Source organism: Acanthopagrus latus, chromosome 6 (genome assembly GCF_904848185.1).
Source record: "Acanthopagrus latus isolate v.2019 chromosome 6, fAcaLat1.1, whole genome shotgun sequence".
In the NCBI taxonomy this organism is placed as follows: Eukaryota; Metazoa; Chordata; class Actinopteri; order Spariformes; family Sparidae; genus Acanthopagrus; species Acanthopagrus latus.
The window spans coordinates 8,754,438-8,773,649 of NC_051044.1; the positions used below are offsets into that span (position 1 = coordinate 8,754,438).

At 40.7% G+C, this 19,212-nt stretch overlaps 2 protein-coding genes and 1 long non-coding RNA gene across 5 annotated transcripts; 2 read left to right on the forward strand and 1 right to left on the reverse strand.

Moving 5' to 3' along the window:
- The first annotated feature begins 390 nt into the window (after positions 1 to 390).
- Positions 391 to 2,855, forward strand: LOC119021608 (E3 SUMO-protein ligase ZBED1-like). The gene is made up of 3 exons (XM_037102009.1): positions 391 to 1,566; positions 1,886 to 2,024; positions 2,190 to 2,855. The coding sequence occupies exons 1-3, from the start codon at positions 686 to 688 to the stop codon at positions 2,613 to 2,615; spliced, it is 1,446 nt and encodes a 481-aa protein (XP_036957904.1). The 5' UTR covers positions 391 to 685; the 3' UTR covers positions 2,616 to 2,855.
- A 1,319-nt stretch (positions 2,856 to 4,174) lies between these two features.
- LOC119021611 lies at positions 4,175 to 5,890 on the forward strand. The gene is made up of 2 exons (XR_005075664.1): positions 4,175 to 4,368; positions 5,553 to 5,890. It is a non-coding gene; the product is annotated as an uncharacterized LOC119021611 (long non-coding RNA).
- Positions 4,807 to 10,140, reverse strand: LOC119021609. 3 transcript variants are annotated; one of them, XM_037102012.1, is made up of 6 exons: positions 10,016 to 10,140; positions 7,757 to 8,409; positions 7,458 to 7,562; positions 7,106 to 7,167; positions 5,526 to 5,786; positions 4,807 to 5,404 (listed from the first exon to the last, which is right to left on the reverse strand). In XM_037102012.1, the coding sequence occupies exons 1-6, from the start codon at positions 10,033 to 10,035 to the stop codon at positions 5,366 to 5,368; spliced, it is 1,140 nt and encodes a 379-aa protein (XP_036957907.1). In that variant the 5' UTR covers positions 10,036 to 10,140; the 3' UTR covers positions 4,807 to 5,365. The 3 variants fall into 3 exon arrangements, with proteins under 3 accessions (XP_036957907.1, XP_036957906.1, XP_036957905.1); XM_037102011.1 differs by lacking the exon at positions 10,016 to 10,140 and adding an exon at positions 9,874 to 10,009 and having other exon boundaries at positions 7,458 to 7,559; XM_037102010.1 differs by lacking the exon at positions 10,016 to 10,140 and adding an exon at positions 9,874 to 10,009.
- Positions 10,141 to 19,212: the final 9,072 nt, after the last annotated feature.

A 19,212-nucleotide genomic window follows, 5' to 3' on the forward strand; every position in this document is an offset into this window, starting at 1 on the left:
GCTTTTGACCCTTGCTGTTTAAAGCTATTTCGTTGCCGGCTAATAATAGTTCAGACTGGGCAACCAGTCATCATTGAGCAATCCAGACTCTGCATGTGGTCAGTAGGGCTGAGTAAAAAAATCGATTCAATCGATTTCGGATCGATTTCATTTAAATTTTGCAATATCGATTCATAGGGCATGAGATCGATTTTTTTTCCCCCATGAACCCCAGTGGTCTCGCGCGCGACGAAACCGCGGCGCGTTTACGCCCGGTTCACGTTCACAAGCGTGCATACACACAATGGCCGATGCAAGTAAAACTCCGCTCAGCAAGCCGTCCCAGCTGAAGTCTGAAGTCTGGAACCATTTCGGATTTAAAACAACACTGGACAAAGAGCTGGATAAAACCAAAGTGGTTTGCAAGATCTGCCAAGCGGAGGTCAGTTATTGTAGAAATACTACAAACCTCAGAAACCACTTAACGAGGTATCACACTACGCTAACATTAGCTTCCGACAACAAGCCGTCAGGGGCAAAACAAAAGAAACTGAGGGAAACACTAACATTACCAGCCGATTCGCCGCGAGCCATAAAGATAACAGAGGCCATCGCAACTTTTGTTTGCAAAGATTTACGCCCGTACTCGGTAGTGGAAAACGAAGGCTTCAGGCGACTCCTTCAGGTGCTCGAACCACACTACGTTATGGTGCAACGTAAACATCTGACTGAAACTGTTATCCCAATGATGTATACACGTGTGAAAGACGACATCCTAACGAAAATGCAGTCAGCAGAGAGGGTCGCCATAACCTGTGACACCTGGACATCACTGTCAACGCAGTCGTACATGACAGTGACTTCTCACTACATCGACAACGAGTGGTGCCTCATGTCTCATGTGCTACAGACCACCGAGGTTCTCACGAGCCACACTGCTATTAATATAGCCGATATGTTGACGGGGGCCATACAGGAGTGGGGACTGACCAGCAAAGACCCAGCAGTCGTGACGGACAACGCTGCAAATATGGTTCGTGCGGTGGAGATAATGCAGCTAATGCACGTCGGGTGCTTCGCGCACACACTGAACTTAGCCTCACAAGCAGGTCTAAAAGTCCCAGCCGTGTCACGTCTGCTGGCTCGAGTGAGGCGTATAGCAACGTTCTTTCATCGGAGTACGATGGCAAACCACATACTAAAAGAAAAACAGAAGCTGCTTCAACTGCCAGCACACAAGCTAACAGTAGACGTTGTGACGAGGTGGAACAGTGCACTGGACATGCTGGAGCGCTTTTTAGAACAACAGCCAGCCATCTCTGCCACTCTCCTTTCACAAGACGTGCGCAGGAATGAAACAGATCTGTGCACCTTAACAGAGGAGGATGTAACGATTGCAGAAGATTTGGTGCGGGTCTTGAAACCAATGAAAGAAGCTACACTGGCCATGTCGGAGGACAAGCAACCAACTCTGTCCGTCATCGCCCCACTTCTCGCCCTGCTGCAGGAGGCCTTGACCCCCAGCATCGAAGACTCCACCGTGGTGAGGGACTTGAAGGCTGCTGCAAAGAATAACTTGAGGACAAGGTATGCTAAGGTCTCTCTCTCTCTCTCTCTCTCTCTCTCTCTCTCTCTCTCTCTCTCTCTCTCTCTCTCTCTCTCTCTCTCTCTCTCTCTCTCTCTGTGTGTGTGCAATCGTCAGTGGTAGGCCAAATCAAAACATTACAAAAGCAAAGTTTTGTATTTTATGTGCATTTTTTCCTCATTTTACTGATTACTTGTAGTAGTTAGTAATTTGTAATACATGCACTTTTTTGTTTGTATGTGTGAGATTGTATATTTGTATTGCATGCCATGTTTATCCTCATACTGTGATAACAAAAATAATTTATGAAATGTCTTTAAGATATGATGCGCAGAAGGACATATTGTATGCAGCATCAGCGCTGGATCCTCGCTTTAAGGCCCTACCATTCCTGTCTGCTAAAGAGCAAGATGACACCTTCTCCAGACTGCAGACTGAGGCTGCCACTGCTGCACGTGATGTAAGTATTTTTTTAAAAAGTGTGCAGTTTAATAAGAATGTTTTCATTGAGAATTAAAATATTCTCTATTGGATTATAAGGAATATTATATAATTTAAAAGAGTTCATGAATGATTTTCAGTCTATTTATTTCTGTTTTTGTTTTTTTTCTGTCTTATTCAACAGCAAAATACTGATGGTAATGATGCTGATGAAGGAGCTGAGGAGATGGGGGAAGCGACTACGCCCAAGAAGCCCAAGAAATCCAGCACCTTGGAGTCTCTTCTTGGGGCAGTCTACTTACCAACAGCAAAGGAAAATGGCCATAAAACTCCAGCCATGAAGGCTGGAGATGAAATCAGAAGATACAGGGCAGAACAACCTGCTGGGCTGAATGAAAATCCTCTGACCTGGTGGAGGTCAAATGAAAGGGAGTATCCACTGTTGGCTCGCCTGGCGAAGCAATACCTTTGCGTCCCAGGGACCAGTATTGCGTCAGAGAGAGTGTTTTCAACTGCAGGTGATATTGTCACCGCAAAAAGGAGCTGCCTAACCCCAGATCATGTCAATGAGCTCCTTTTCCTAAACAAAAATCTCACAATTACCAAGTGAGAACAAAGTCACAATAACAGGGCTTGACTAGACAGTTTAAGTTTACTTTTAGTTTTGTTACCATTATTATTATTATTGCACTTTAAGAAACAGTGATGGAATGTTGTAGTTGAATTATTTGTCAAGATTGCACTTTTGAAACTTGAATTTTTTGTTTACAGGTCTAGTTTAAAATGTCCAATTCACAAGCTTAAAACCTGTTTTGTTGAAGATAAAAAATAAAGTGTATTTTGTAACACAGTTGAGCCATTTTCATTATTTATGAGAAGATTGAATCGAATCGAATCGTGATTAATCGATTCAGAACCTTATGAATCGAAATTGAATCGATTTAGGAAATTGGCCACGATACCCAGCCCTAGTGGTCAGTCTGTCCTGCCGCTGGCCAGATAACTCATACCGCATAATGGGACCGGCTTAAAGGGACGAGGCTTGGTCCAACTGTAAGTACAAGGGTGGCCTCAACACCACATTGAAAAACAGGATTGTCACTTTACAATTGACTGACAGTTGTCAAATTTTCTTCGATGTAATTAAAGACCTGCTTTCATTTTGTCTTATTGTGTTAAAGGAGTGTTTTACATCAGAGAACATCAGTACAAAACAGGCTTTCTTTTCAACTAATGGTCAGACAAACAAAATGTAGGGTTGTAAGTTTTGAATGGAATTGTTCTGTTCTTTGTGGCAATAACTAACGTGGTCGAGACAGTTGACAGCTTTAACATTATTTATCAGATATGAAAAAGACAAACTAAAAACATTCACTTTTATGGTAATGTTTTCTCAGTCAGTAAGCAGTTGTGTAATCCTGTGTCTACAACAGATTTTTCACCTGGTAAAACTTTGTCCTGCCTGCAGTCCACAGGCCGGGGCTGGTAGTGTACGTGCTGGGACACCATAGTGCAGCAGAGCTGTCATTAATATTATTAATTACACCTGGGCTGTGCCAGCTTGACGAGCCAAGCGGCTGTCGTAAAATGGGTCAAAGTGACTGTATTTGTTCTATCTGTAGAGTCATGGCTCTTGTTATGTGGTGAAGAAGTTAGTCATCAGACACATCACAACAAGGCTATTGTTTTTTTTTAAATTTTTTTTACTCAGTTATGATTTCATAATGACTGATTTAGTCATTGAGTTTTCTCCACACTTTCGCAATCCTTGGAGGGAATGTGATCATAATTTTTCCATTTCCTGCTACCTTGCTCGTCACTTTCCTGACAGTCACCTGAATTTGTGTTAACATAGTCAGTGAGATTATCTGTAGAAGTCACATTTAAACCTCAAGCTGAAACTTAATGAAGTAACATGAATGTGTGTTTTGTATGGAAAAATTTAGCTTCGCACTTCACTGAGCATGAGTCAAATGATGGCTCAGGACACTGGGACTGTTGTGTTCATTCAGCTCTCTCTTCATCTAAATCTCTGTTTGCATCCACTGCCCTCTTTTCTCTGCTGGCTGGACATGTGTTGCGCTGAATGCTCAGGAATATTAATGATACTAAATTAGGCACCTGTGTGGTTGGAAAGGTACCCTGGAACCTCTTCCACAGGTGAGAGCCATCACTGCATGCCTAAACTATGGAACTGACAGACTGTCACATTCCATCTCACAAGCTCATGGGCACTGATTACACGCTGTCCACAAACTCGAGCATGAACCTGTCTTATTAATGTTTAGATGATCCACCCAGACTCTGTTTTTCTTCAAAGCACTCGGTGCAACGCTGCAGGCTGTTGTCTCTGCAGCTCAAAGGTATGTAAGAGAACGATGGGTGTGGCGCACTCAAGGTCTGTTCATTCCTCAATCTTTCCACAACTAGCACACACTGTCTTGAGTAGGGTGGTGTTTCCCCAACCCAACCTGTTTGGATTTTGACCCCTTATAAACAAAGCACTTTCAGTCACACTGTTCGACCGGAGAGACATTATCAGAGGGCAGCTGAGGGAAAAAATATCTAGTAATTCACTAGAGAAATGAAAATATCTGTAATATCTGTTCTGTCTGAACAAAATAAACACATTTTTGGCTTCTGTCTTCTCAAAAAGTTATCTTGCAGCCCTTTGAAGGAGCCTTGACCATGTATAGTTTGACATTACTCTGGACAAAGTTAGAGAGAAGTTAATATGCCAAATTTTTAAGCTGGACAGTTGCATAATGACAAAAACAAACAAACAAACAAAATAATACAAATCAGCATTAATAAATTAAAAATCTATTTATTTCAGTGTGGAGTGTGAATGCCTGCATTCACATCAACAAACAGAAACAATGTCACAGTTTCACTAAAAACGCTCCTTTTAAAATCCTAGAAATGTAAAACAATTTTTAAAAAAAAACTAAAATTGCACATAGTTGTCAAGCTTATATAAATCAACATGATTGTGATGCTCCTCTTCCACCATCAGAAATCAATGTGCAGGAATCAAGAGCGTCACATTTATACAGTAGTGTCACTTCTACAATCAGCTGATGCAGCCATGGGTTTGAAGACGGAGCTTAAAACGCTCAGGCAAACCTTCCGATGCCGCTCAACTCGTTCTCCTGCAAACATGCTGTTGCAGAATTTTTCATCACAGAGGAGTTAAAATCAAACGAAAATGGCCACGATTTGTCAGCTGCCAGTTTAAAGTCACTTTTAAGTAGTCCATCGTGCTGAAGGAGAATTCAGGCGTGCAGCACATCCAGAGAGAAGTTGAACAGTAAATGTTTCACTTGCAGCTTTGGTTTGGTTTCTGCGTGTTTGTGCCCCTCAGCTGTCACTGTCAGACACTGGATGGTCTGAACAGACCTGTGAAAAGACAAGACAAGAGTTTTAAACCCAACCTCTGTGTGCAGCGATTTCATTTGTGGTTATTGTTCATATGCTGTTCTCACATTTTTAAGATTAATTTAACATGTCCGACTCTCACCTGTTTGTATTCAAATCGGTCCTCTAGATAACGGTTCCCCAGGCCAGTGATGTGACCTACGTTCTGTCTGGAGAGACGGGCTACCTTGGCTGTAAAGTCGTATGTAAAGGCCAACTTGATGAGCTCAGGCGCCGTATGTGGGATGGTGGGAGGATTGTGGGTCGCCATCGCTTCCTTCTCCAGATATGCATCGGCCAACTTCTGAAAGGAAGAGTAGGTCATCCGCTGGAAGAAGCCGCTCAGGGTGGGGTTATCTTTCAGCTGGAGGGAGATAAGGAGATGACGGCTGTCAGCAGATTCAACATACTTTGACCTGTGTGAATCTTTAATGCTAATAAACATGGATAAATCCACAGTGACAACACTGCTGAAAACAACTGTACTGATTCATCGATTGGTCTTAAAAATGTGCAAAAATGTAAAAAAAATGCTCGTCAAGATTCACTTAAGCGAACGTGGGTGTTATCAAATGTTTGCTCTTCAGTGATGCTCAGTTTATAACCACACGTGGCAACATAAAGCACTAACTGAAAGATGTCCCTTATGGGTTGAGAACTCATCATACGTTACTTAAATGGTAAATGTCAAAAAACTTCAGTGATGCTCAGTTTATAACCACACGTGACAATGTAAAGCAGGACACCCTCACGCTTCAGAAGCTGAAACTGTAAAAATGATCAAATCAAAATAGTTTAATTTTCTGTCATCTAATCGACTTATCGACTAATTGCTGCAGCTCTGTCACTGTACAACCGGTGCAACCTGGTCTGTGGTATTACAACCACCACAGACCATAAAGCGGTCACATGCAGTGTTTTACATAGCAGTGCCTCGTGACTCTGCACCATATCACCTGCTGTTAGCACACTTTCAGTGCTGTTGTCACGCACACAGACACACCGTCTCTGGGGATGTAGTATATGTGAAACAACACATTACGTAACTCCCACAGAGGTAAGGAAGGAGACTGAGTAAATGTAGACTGATGATCAGCAGTGAAATATACAAAAAAAAGTAGGTGTCACTTGAGTTTTTCTGTTTGTTCTACTTTACATTTCTGCTCTACTACATCTACTCAACGAAGTCATTTGACTGAAAGCTTTAGTTACTACTTAGCGTTTCAGATTGCAGTTTACATATCATCACAGTCTAGTGACAACCACATATCTCCTGTCATGTGACTAACTGAAGGACGTCCCTTATGGGTTATCTCTTTTGCTTTCCATTTCTTATAAACACATCATACGTTACTTACATGGTAAATGGACTTGCATGTCTATAGCACTCTTCCACTCTACTGTCCACTCAAAGCGCTTTACGACACTTGCCACACTCACACACCAGGAGCAACGTGGGGTTCAGTATTTTGCTCAAGGACACTTCAACATGCAGCTCAGCCCGGAGCTGGGATTTGAACCGAGTGACCTTCTGATCACGAGCCAACCTGCTCTACCCCGTGAACTACAGCAGTTCACTAAATGCACGATCTTATTGATAACAGAGTCAGTCTGAACCATTTCAAGTCATTAAGAGTTTCATCAACAAACGTTTTTCTTACCACAACAACGATGAATACAAACCTTGTCTTCGATGGCGTCGCCCTGCTCCTTCGTCAGCTCAATGATCCTGTTGATGATTTGCTCTGAGAAAAAAACGACAGCAAGGGGAAGTTTAACAACTGTGCTGAACAACATGATACTAAATCACTTTTAGTAGTTACAGTATATGTGTTGATCTTATATTCGAAGATGAAAGGATGGCGATGCATTTCGTAACTTTAAAAGTCAACAGAACTTTCATCATTCAAATTAAGTAAACTATAGACTACTGTATAATTTGAATGCTTCTTCAACCTGTGTTGAATAAAAATGCTGTTTGACGCCTCACGACTCGGCACGCTGACACTGTGATGAACGAGGAACAGTTTCTCACCGTCAGTGAGCTGCTCAGCTTCCTCTTTTACTTGGTGAACGATCCTCTCCAGTTCCTGTGACACCTTCTCGTAGTAGGAATACGTCGCTTCCACACTCACGACTGCTGCAAAGTGAAAAAAAACAAACAAACATTGTTTGTAAGTTAAGTAATGCAAAGGAATCTTGATGTAAAAGCATCTTTACAACAGTAACGTGACCCAGATTTACTTTAATCCATGTTACATTAACAGTGAATCATATTGTTAGTCACGCATACATCACACAAATCAGGTCAATCCATTTAATCCTCAAACTCACCTTCAACTCTGGAGATGTCAGCAATGTTGAGATCTTTGACAGATTTATTTTGTTTTGTCGTCGAACGCCCCCTTTTGGATAATCTCCTCTTGATGGATTTTCTTCTCATGGACTTTTTTTTGTGTGAAGTGACCGTCGCTGCTGGCAGGCAGCTGGTCACCACGTCAGAGAGCGTCTCCTCTGATCTGGCCATCTCGGGTATCTCTGGCCGACTGTCCTCATCTTCATCTTTCTCCTCGCTACTCTTCCGCGAGAAAAAGCCAACAAAGTTTTTCCAGAACGATGGCTTCTTGTTCTTTGGTTTCTTGGAGGGTTTCTCTTGGGGGCTCGGGGGTTTCTCTTCGTGAAGCGTATCAGGCACATTTGCCGGAGGTTCGACTGCAGAAAATGGACCAACTTCGTCGTCTGATCCCTTTATTTCCATCAAGTGGATGGAAGGGTCGCTGGAATGTCGCCTTTGCCTGTTTGGCATCGTCACCCACTTATCTTTCCTCCCCTTCTTATTTCCGAGGGCCCCATCATTTAAGCTGAGGCTGCGCTTCACGTACACCTCCAGCAGGCGGATGGTGTCCTTGCGAGGCACAGAAATCAGCTGGCCATTGTTGTTGTTTTCGGGCCGTTGATTTTCTGTCTTTGTTTCCATGGCGGGATGACTACAAGACAAGAAAAACAACATGAAGAATACAATAGGTTATGCAGGTGCACAGAGGTCTGCAGTTTTCAGTCAGAAATCACATGTGTCTAAAGGGGCTCTGGAGTTAGAATGATTCGTTGATTAATCAGGACAGGACATTTCAAAAGTAATTAAAAGTGGAATTTTGGGAGTTTTAGACAAAGATATTACTGATATTTTATGGATGAAAAGTTGATGAGTTTATCAAATTGTCAAGAATAAAGTCGGCAGATCAATCAATAATGAAAGTAATCTTTAGTTTCATCACTCACTGCTTTGACGCTGCAGCTAATTATCATTTTCTTTTGTGATTTGTCATATGCAACAATAAACCTTACATACTCTGGTCTTGGAGTGTTGGTCAGACAAAATAAGCAATAAAAAATGAGTTTTTTGTGAGTTTTGGAAAAATGTGATTGAAAAGTTCAATAAGTTAATCAGTAAATCATGAAAATAGCTCCAAACGTTATTAAAGCTGCAACCAATTATTTATTTCTTGAGTAATATGTGATAATGAACCTTGCGTCTTTGGGTCGTCAAGTGTTGGTTGAACAAAACAAGTAGTTATCCATAAAGGATTTTTGACTTTTAGAAAAATGTAATGGACATTTTTATAGAACAGAAAAGTTGTTGAGTTAATTAAATAAATCAAGACAACCAGTCCATATATTTACTTGAGTAATCGATTACTCATCTGGTCTTACATAACAAAACAACAGTGAAAATGCTCTGTGACTCAACCTTATTATTGCGAATCCACGATAATTAAACCTCGATCTTTGGGTTTTGGAGTGTTGGTCGGACAAAAACAAGCAATACAAAGATGTCAGTTAGGGTTTTAGAACAATTACATTACATTTTACAGACCAAATGCTGATGAGTCAATCAAATAAATCAAGAAAATCGTCTGCGGATTAATCGACAGTGACAGTAATCTTTAGTCGGAGGCCTAAACTTTATATTGATGCTACAACTAATCATTATTTACTTGAGTAATCGATTTCTGATCTGCTCTTACAAAACATAACAACAGTAAAAACACCCCCCAACATCATGCGCTTTAGCCCATGTTGACAAATTACTTGTGTGTCCAACAGTCCAAACACAGAGCCATTCAAATGATTATCACAAACAAACCAGGTAGCTGGAACTTCTGAATATTTGAAAAAAAAAAAGACTCCAACAATTCATCAATTAATAAGAACAGCAAATGAATTTTCTCCAAGCTGCCTGATGGATTAATTACATGACTTTAACGAAAACATATACAGAAAAAACTACTTTGTTGTATTGTATGACTGTATAAACTGTATATAAAGAGGAACAGGAAGACTTCAAACAGAGAGAAAAAAACAAACAAATGAAGCAAAAGGAGAAGCAGAGATGAGCCTGTACTGTTTGTCAGTGGGTCAGTATAAGTTAGTGTGTTAATCTGTGGACTCACTTGGTCTCCTCCAACAGCGCCGTGTACAATTTGTCCCAGCTGTCTCTTCTCTGACTGCCCCTCAGCAGCTCCACCTCAGAACAGAGCATCTACCTGCATTCTCCACCCATGTATAGACATGTATCTGCCCTCCTTTTCTTACCTGGAGCCGCCTGTCGTCATGTCAGTGAACCGTAAGCCGAGTCTTCCTGGTTTCCAGACACCGGCCCCCTTGTTGTTTATGGTTTCGCTCTCGGCTCCTGTGATGTCATCCGTCCTCTGTGATGTTTTGGCCACGTTTTAACTTGCAGGAAGTTAAAGCTGCAGAGGCCACTTCCTGCTGACGTTGTGTGTGAGGGAGAGAGACAGAGCAAGCTCTCCAGGTTTTCCTGCATTTTCAGGCAGTGATGCATTTAATGTTTGCCTGTAAATCTGTTTAGATTAAAGGTGCACTGTGTAGTTGGGGAAGACATGAGACATATCTTCAGTGATGCTTGAACAAACTAAATAAAGACACTCTCTTTGTTTTCAGGACAGAACAAACAAACTGATTCTATAGGAAAACACAATTGTTGCTTACATGTGGCGGACCCTGCCAGCAATCCAGCTTCAAACAGTGTTATGTGGAACTTACTGTCCTCTGAGAACAGCCTGTTTATTCATAGGGAAAAAAAAAATTAAACATGATTGAGTTTGTAATATTGCTTACTAAATTACTGAAGTAAAGGTAGTGATACAGTGAAATAAGTAAAACTGCTTAACTTGGGTAGTCGAAGGCCTACAAAATAATAGCCTATTTAAGAATCACAAATATTCACCAATAATTTTATAATTATTGGTGCATTAATGTGAAATCATCACTAATGTGCAGTTGGTGAAGTCGGTGCTGATTTAATGTAGTTTATATAGTAGCTTACGCTTTATCGAGTCATACATGCTCAATTATTAGTTGATAGTTTGAAGCTAGAAATGTGGCAGGGTCCGCCACATATAAACAAAGTAAAACTTCATGAAGCTGTGTTGTCCTGTGTTTGAAAACGAAGATGGTTTGTTTTTTGAGTTGAGAAAATCAGTTTAATAATCTGCAAAGTAACTAGTAACTAAGATTGTCAAATAAAAGTAGTGGAGTAAGAAGTACAATGTTGGCGTAGAAGTTTAAAGTAGCATAAAAATGGGATCACTAACGTAGAGTACAATTACCTCAGAGTTGGACTGGAGTGCAGTAAATGTACTTAGTTACCACTGCATGTTGGATATATATCTAAATAGACCAACAGAGGAGGACAACACAAGCTGCATCATGTGTTCATTATTTGTGCCGACGGATGACGAAGTTCTGTTCTCAACAGTCATCGATTCATTGATTACCTTTATTTCCCAGTGGGTGAAATAAAGCCGGCAGTATGCAAAACACCACAGAGTATCCATGATGGTCTCAGTAGATAATGTAGCCCGAAGCTGTTTGTCATCCTGGTGCTGGTATGTGTAACAGACCGTCATTAAGTGAAGATAAGATCAGCCTTTATTGACCCCCAGAGGGAAATTCAGAACAGATAAGTAGACAAATATAGAGGCCGTAAAAGAGCAGTTTCACTTGAAACGACAGTAACTATGAGCAGAGTTGTACTTACACTAATAGTGCAGTACTTTTTGAGGTGACATGGTGGTGTAGTGAGTAGCAGCAATATACTGTATGTAGAGTATTATTAGAACATGAAATTTAACAGTGTATTACACCAGAGAAGTACGGTAGTATAGTACAGTTAGGGACGAACAAAGTCACGATAACAATAAAGTCGTCACATTTGAGGAGCTGAAACCTGAATTTCTTTCTTATTAAAACAGTTTCCAATGAATTTTCATTCACACAATTAATTGTTTAAACTAACGTGATGGGCGTTTCACATGTTTAAGTTAATAACCACAAGTCCTTCAATCTGCACTATCTGCAGTTTCTTATCTTCTTTCCAGGAAGGGCTCTCAGTGTTTGCCTCCATGGTTGCAGATTTCACCAGGCTGCTTACTTTTATGACTGATATCAATTCGTCATCATTTTCGCCTTTGTAATCTAGTCAATCATAAACCGCTGCAGGGAACTGACCGAGCTATTATGACCTCAAGAGGTTTCTTTAAGTAGTGTAACCTCTAACTATTTCCGTCCAGTTTGCAGACGTGAATGAGCTGAGATCAGCCCCATTACAGCAGAAGTTTGTTTACTGTGGTCAAAAACTTCCAGGAAGCGTTCGGGGTTGAACTGTTTTCACGGAAGGAAGTCTGACCCTTTTTATTCTTCATCGATTACAGCGTTTTATGACCGGCATATCTGACCTCATGTGTAATCTCTCACCTGGCCTGTTTACTGGAAACACGAGAGGCTTTGTGTGAAACGAAAGCAGCACAACTGGTTTGCTGCCTCGCTCATGGTGCAGCTGGTTTCAGAGTTAATAGAGCAGATTCTTTCTTTAAGCCTTGTTTTGTCTGGAGCGTTTAACGCAGACTGTAGTTTAATCATCAGTGACCTTATGACCCCAACTGACCTACATACACAGAAATCATATATCTGGTTTTTGTTTTATGTTATAAGGGAAATCATGTCTCCTAATCATCTAAACATTTACAGTACCAGTCAGTGAAAACCTCCCAGCAGTTTGTTTTAGTGCAGTACCACAGTGAAGCCACAGGGTGTCACACTCAGCACTGCGGACCCTCCTCTGCATGCTGTCCCACGTCAGACGCGTCACCTGAGTTCACAGGAGGCAGCAGAGGACTGTAACTGAGCACAAATACGAGGAACTTGAACTTAACCTGAGCCTTTCTATTTCAAGCCACTTTATACATCTCGTCCTCTATAATTCAGATGGAAACATTGTACTTTTCACTCCAATACATTCATTTGACACAGGCTCGATATTTCATGTTTGCTGTTATCTGTCATACCGATATCTTTCGACTCGCTCTGGCAGATTGCCAGTGTAGATGCTGATATATATGCACACGTTTTTTTCCGCCCAATTGCAGACGACACTCTCCCATACTTGGATTTACATATTGTCTTCGTATCAAGATGGCATGCATTGCTTGTATGGATTCACTGGACAAAAAAAGATAAGCACTCAATCAATGATTTGCTTCTCTTACACATAATTAAAGCGTCATCTAATCGGCTTGTCGGCGGAAATATTCATTTTGGGCCAATTCTGATATTTCATTTTAAAGCTTTTATCAGACAGCTGATATTATCCCGCATCCCGAGTGTGACAGCTTCAGCTGCTATTTACTGTGGGTTAAGATTTTACCGACAAAACATGTGATGAAAGTTTAAATAAGATCCATTATTGATCAAACTAGCCTAAATTATGTAAAGGTGTGCACTTCTTTCTTTCTTTGTGAAGCATTGTTGAGTATTTTGTAAAGCGTTATATAAAGTGAATGTATTATTATAATCATTACATTTATAATAGTCCAAGTTACGGCCACTTCTTTAAGCTACAACATGTGATGCTCCTTTCACAATAATGGATCTGGAATGACAATATAATAGTAAAGTTCACAGGGGACAGTTTTTGCACAAGGAGTAATTTGTGATACTTAGGTTCACTGCTGAGGTCGACTTTATAAGAAAAAAGAAATCTTTTTGAGTCTCATTCTCATCTTGTCAGATACAGATGCTCTGGGATGGCGTCAGTATTTCACAAGATAGGAAAGTGACTCAAAAATCAACTTTCTTCCAAAGTGAACCTTTAAAGTGCATTTTGATGACAGTACTTTTACGTTCAACGCATAACTTAAACAAGTTAAAGGGTTATTTTTTAAATTCTGCAGTATAGCTACTTTTGCCCCACAAGTTGTCTTAATATTTCCTCCACCACTGTCGGTTTTTAAAGTGATTTTGCTTTTCATTTTTGATTTTGACGTTTTCAAACAGTAACATTTGCTGAAATTGTAACCTGTGTGTAACCTCATTTATGTTTTCTTTCTATTAAAGCAGCTACGAGGACATTTTTTTGTTGATTCTGGCTGCCATGTTGATAAAGACCTTGAACTTGAGAGCATTTTAAATTGTATTTTTCTTTTTGAAACAAAGCTGTTTGCAGCAGGGATGAGGTAATGTATCTATATGTGGTTATGTAAGATCAATAACTGTAATATGATGACGGTGAAACGAAGTAAACTTTGTCCTAGCAGCAGTGGGTGAGTTTACAGGTAGCCTGGATACATTTCTTTTCATTCTGGAAGCTTTTCTTTACTAATCTTTCCTGTTGTCAGAATAATTTGGGTAATTATCTGTACAATTATTCAGATTCGTCTTTGTAACGGCCTGCAGCTGGATGACCATATTGCCATATCGTGCACGTACAGTATTTGGCCGCCCAAGATGTGAAGTGACAGCCTGTGGTCATTTGAAGGCGGCGCGTCGTCTACTGTCTGATCCCGGGTGATACTTCAGGTCACCTCCTTCATTTTTCATGGGCGTTAAGCAGGACAAATGTGAGACTCACGTTTCGTCCCACACAAGTCTGGCCGTTGACCTCCAGGGCTGACGCACTGCAGCGGAGCAGTCAGCGTGCAGTTACCTGTCATAAATCTTCATCTCCTTGGATCGTTCCTCGCCCTCTCTGTCATGGGACTCCACGCTCAGTCTCAGCATGATTGATGGGAAAATCCATCCAGAGCACAACAGAAGTTAGGCAGATTCAGAAAGACACTGGATAATACAGTTGCATCTGAAAATTATGCATTACCTGTGCATATAATACACCCTAGGTGCTATATTGATTCACCATTATTATGGTGTGTGTGATATATTGAGAGCCGGTCATCAAAAACGCTCCTTTGAGCCTCTCTGAATTATTGAAGTCGACCAAAATGTCAGTTGAATAATTGAACAGTTTTCAGGAACAAAGTCCTTCTGCCACAAACTCTCAGTCAGGATCACAAGAGTTTCCTGTTGTGTCACTGATGGACAGAATCTGTGAATGCGTAGCCTAGTTCTATATTTCCTGGCAACAGCTCCAACGCTTTTATATCACTCATTAAAAAAAAAAAAAGAAAAGAAAAAAAGGACATTAACAGCAGCAGAATTTTCCTCTATTAACCAAGACCATAATCTTTTTAATTTACTGGTGAAAATCAGTGTTGTAGTCATTACAAGCAGATATTGTACTGCAATATTAAAACATCCTGGTGGAAGAGAAATGATGTCAATTAATATTTTACTGATTACATTCCCTTCAAAATGTATCTGCTGGTGCAAGAAAGACAGAAAGACAGAAAGACAGAAAGAAAGACAGAAAGACAGAAAGACAGAAAGACAGAAAGAAAGACAGAAAGACAGAAAGACAGAAAGAAAGACAGAAAGAAAGAAAGAAAGACAGAAAGAAAGAAAGAAAATCACCAGCCTTATCCATCATTTGAATAACGTAACTTATTTATAGTACTTATATTGACATTCCAGTCATCAGTTAATATGCGGGCATGTGGGATGCCTTGATGACATCAGGGATTTTCCGGCATGATCATGTGGAGCGAGTGAAACTGAAAGTGATAAACAGAGTGACTTCCGGGTGTGTTATCACGCTGCGTCAGGAATTTTCTGATCCTCCGTCAACCCTGGCGAGGCTGCGGGATGATGAGTCCACCTGTCTGTCCTTCATCCTCTCAGCGCTGAGAGAGAGAGAGAGAGAGAGCAGATGGAGCCCCTCACGAGCTCGGTGCCAAAAAAACATGCTGCTCATTTGTCACGATGCACTCTTCCCTTTTTTGGTGAGGATTTTTTTTTTTTGCTTTGCTCAATGTAATCATGTCGGGCCCTGGAGTCTATAAAGATGCTATGAAAGTAATGCAAAAGCCATGTCCGAATGTTCTTGGTCAGCAAAGTCAGGGCGCTGAATCAATGGCTGAGGTAATACTGTAGGTGAGCACAGCTGAACTCTGATCGATATTAAACCGCGAGGACTGCTCGGCCGCTCAATATTACACCAGCTGTGATCCAAAGCAGCCCCCCCGCATCCACACTTTGATCCAAACTGCCAAGGTCACTGCAGCCCGTGTCCTCTGTCCTGCCTCCAGGAGACTTACTGTCACTGGAAGAAACAGGAGACTTTGTGAGGGATTTCTGCCCAAGTGACTTTGCCCTCTGGGGTGCCTGAACTACAGTACACACAGGCTTATAACGTGCCCGCTGACAAAACAGTAACCCAATCTACCGGCGTGAGACTCGCTGTCTGAACTTTCGTGTGCATTGTTTCATTTTAAAAGCTTGACACACGCTCGCCAGTGAGCCGGGAGAGTAAAAGAGGAGAGTCATGCGAGGCTGATATTTATAGATCCATTTAGGGGCCGCAGTTACAGTCTGCTGTGTCACAGCGGATCGGACCATCTGCTGGTCTCTGGATGAATTTCTTGTGGCGATTCTCCGTCAGAGGCAAGGATGGATATGATCTCTTCGTGGAACACCTGATGAATTATAGATGGCGGCCTCACATTGGCTCTGACCTTGCCGGAGCCACCTGTCCGTTAACTGCTAAAATGCTATCAGGCCTCGTCTTTGGTTTATCACTGCGCGATCAGTGATCATCGGGGCAGAAGGGCGGCCAGCTGACCTGACCGTTAACTAGTGACTAAGACGAGCAAGGCAGCTGAACAGACAGCAAAGACAACAGCCAGCGTGTCTGAGCAGGAAATGACTTGAACAGCTGACAGGAGGAGGAAGGAGCAACTCAGAGATGTTGGTGTTTACAAAAAAGAAAAACAATCAAAATGAGACATTTTCTCTGACATCCTGACAGAGAGTTTGTCCTTGATGCGACTGTATTGGACAGTAAAGCATCAAATTAAACAGCCAGCTCTCCGCCTCAGGAGGCCAAGATAGATAATCTTATAAATGATTCATTTGGTCTGCATATTTAATTTGGTGCTTTTTTTCAAGCTATCACAGTCAAAGGCATTGTCAAGCTCCCAGCACCAGATCTTCTGTGTCTGATGAAGTGTTGTTTTAATAGACTGAGAGCAGCAACTCTTATTAGCACACGGTGGAAAGTACATTCACTCAAGTACTCTACCACAAGTATGATTTCCAGGTTCTTGTACTTTACTTCAGTGTTTCCATTTTGTTTCACATCGCTACATCTATTACTTTATTGACAGCTTTGACCTTTAGTTGCTAGTTACATTTCAGACTACATTGTTTTAATACATCCTTCCTGTCCAGTGAAAAGTTTATATCTCTACAGGTCTTAGTTCTCACAGCTAAGATATCGTGTTCACCAAAATGGAGAGCATTTGAGTAAAGACTCAATACTCGACTTTACTTATGTTGTAAAGTTATTTTCTGGCAATAATTGTACTTATGTATAAAAAGTACACTTAAGGTAAATTATACATATCTATATATATATACACACACACACACACACACACATCTATACATATACTGTATTATATTCGCTGACTGAAAATCCACCTGGCTGTAAAGCAAATCTGTTATCAAACATTTTTCTGATAATTGGAATCAATGTTTTTAAATAGGAGTTTACCAGTAACTCAGAGTCGATGGAGTGGAAGTATAAAGTAGCAGTAAAGTACAAGTACCTCAAAATTGTACTTGTACAGTAGTTGAGTAAATGCACTTAGTTACATTCCATCATTGGTATTTTCACAATGTGGTGCCAATTATATTTCAATTCCTCCTTTTTTTTTCCCTTTATATCCGAGACAACAACACAAAAACTCCTCAGTATGTCACTTTTTGATCTGCTGCGCTCCTGCATGACTTCTATTATTAGCGGGACTGTATCCGACTCATCTCCTAATTAGACGGCAGAACACACAGTGAGAGACGTCTGCTTCTGCAGTCTGCCATCCACACCACGACACCAGATGTATATTTTTAAAAAACAAACAACCAATGCGACTCTCTTCCTCCTTCCTGTGATGTGACACGTTCTCAGACAGGACTTTTCTTTGAATAGAGAGCTGAGAGAGAGACAGAGGCAGGGAGAGAGGGATGCCATCGTGACATCAGCGCAGAGAAGCAGCCGCGAGCAGGCGTTAATAACAGCTGACACGAGGCGATAATGAGTATCAGCCCTGCGGCCGCGCACCCACACTTACACCTCTATTCATCACTATTATCGTTAAACTAAGAAGTTCATCTGCTCAACGTCATGGGAGCAATCACCAGAGGGAAACTGTGCACAGTTCAGATACACGTTTAATGAAAGGCACTCTTTACAGGATAAATAAAACAAATAATGACATTGTATACTGTACAATGTTGACACATACAGTAACAGTCCTCACATATTTAGTGCTTCATAACATAGTAAAGTGCTGAGTACCAACGTGACTAACTGGCGTCACCTTATTGCATTTCATTTTTACAGGTATTGCTCTCTCGGCGGGTGAAACACATTTGTTTTCTGCCCGCGCCTCGTCATTATTGCATATTGTAGGATTATTATAAAGGCATTGATTGTGTTGCAACTACACCCACTGCCATGTTTCTATACAAGCCGTATTTATATGTATAATAAACTCACATACAGTACATTTTCAAGACTGGAATGTGGCATGCATAATATAGTTCAGATTCACGTGTTTTTTACCTGATGAGACACAAATGTCGCCATTTCGAAAAATTCCGGTCAAAGTATTGGCTTTCCCCATCACAAGGAATATAATGATCATCGCTACATGATTAAAAATGCTAGAATATATTTAGCTGCAGTAAATATGTCAAACCCTTAGTTACTGATAGTAAGAGTTAAACCTCATTTCGGCACACTATGCCATGCAATACAAATGAGAGAATGAAGGTAAATGGAGAAATGTTCGAATACACAAGTGTCTCCTCGAATCTCTGAAGTCTGATGACAAATGTAAATTTAGTCTCCCATTTAGTTAAAGCTTTATATTAACGTCCTTGTTATAACTGTTAGTTTACAGGTAATAATGAGCTTATAATACCTTATAAGACGCATATTAACATTAGTAAGGCATATAAGCGTTAGTAACTGCATAATAAACATGTTCTTTTTAGATTATAAGCCATTTCTAAGCACTTGAAACATGGGAACAGTTTATTGATTCTTAAGAATTTTTACAAAAGCCTTATGAGTTTCTTATAATACTATTAAGAGACATTATTTAGTTTATTTAATGTCTGATTTAAACGTTAAACCTTCAATATGTTTGTGTTTGTTTCTTAGTTTGTACTCTATATTTATTGTGCTTTTTTTAACAGTTAACTATGCTTTTCTGCAGTTACTGGATTGACAGTGAGAACAATGCTTTATTAGTTTCTTCATTTTTCACCTACTAGCATTTAAAGATTATGAGACATGCAACAAGGGCTCCAGG

Excerpts from the sequence above, each read along its gene's own strand:
- LOC119021608 (XM_037102009.1), top strand. The coding sequence starts at position 686 with ATGGTGCAACGTAAACATCTGACTGAAACTGTTATCCCAATGATGTAT. Across the intron at positions 1,567-1,885 it reads AAGAATAACTTGAGGACAAG|ATATGATGCGCAGAAGGACA; the intron begins GTATGCTAAGGT and ends AATGTCTTTAAG. Across the intron at positions 2,025-2,189 it reads CTGCCACTGCTGCACGTGAT|CAAAATACTGATGGTAATGA; the intron begins GTAAGTATTTTT and ends CTTATTCAACAG.
- LOC119021609 (XM_037102010.1), bottom strand. The coding sequence starts at position 9,962 with ATGCTCTGTTCTGAGGTGGAGCTGCTGAGGGGCAGTCAGAGAAGAGAC. Across the intron at positions 7,563-7,756 it reads TGACATCTCCAGAGTTGAAG|CAGTCGTGAGTGTGGAAGCG; the intron begins GTGAGTTTGAGG and ends TTCACTTTGCAG. Across the intron at positions 5,787-7,105 it reads GCGACGCCATCGAAGACAAG|CTGAAAGATAACCCCACCCT; the intron begins GTTTGTATTCAT and ends ATCTCCCTCCAG.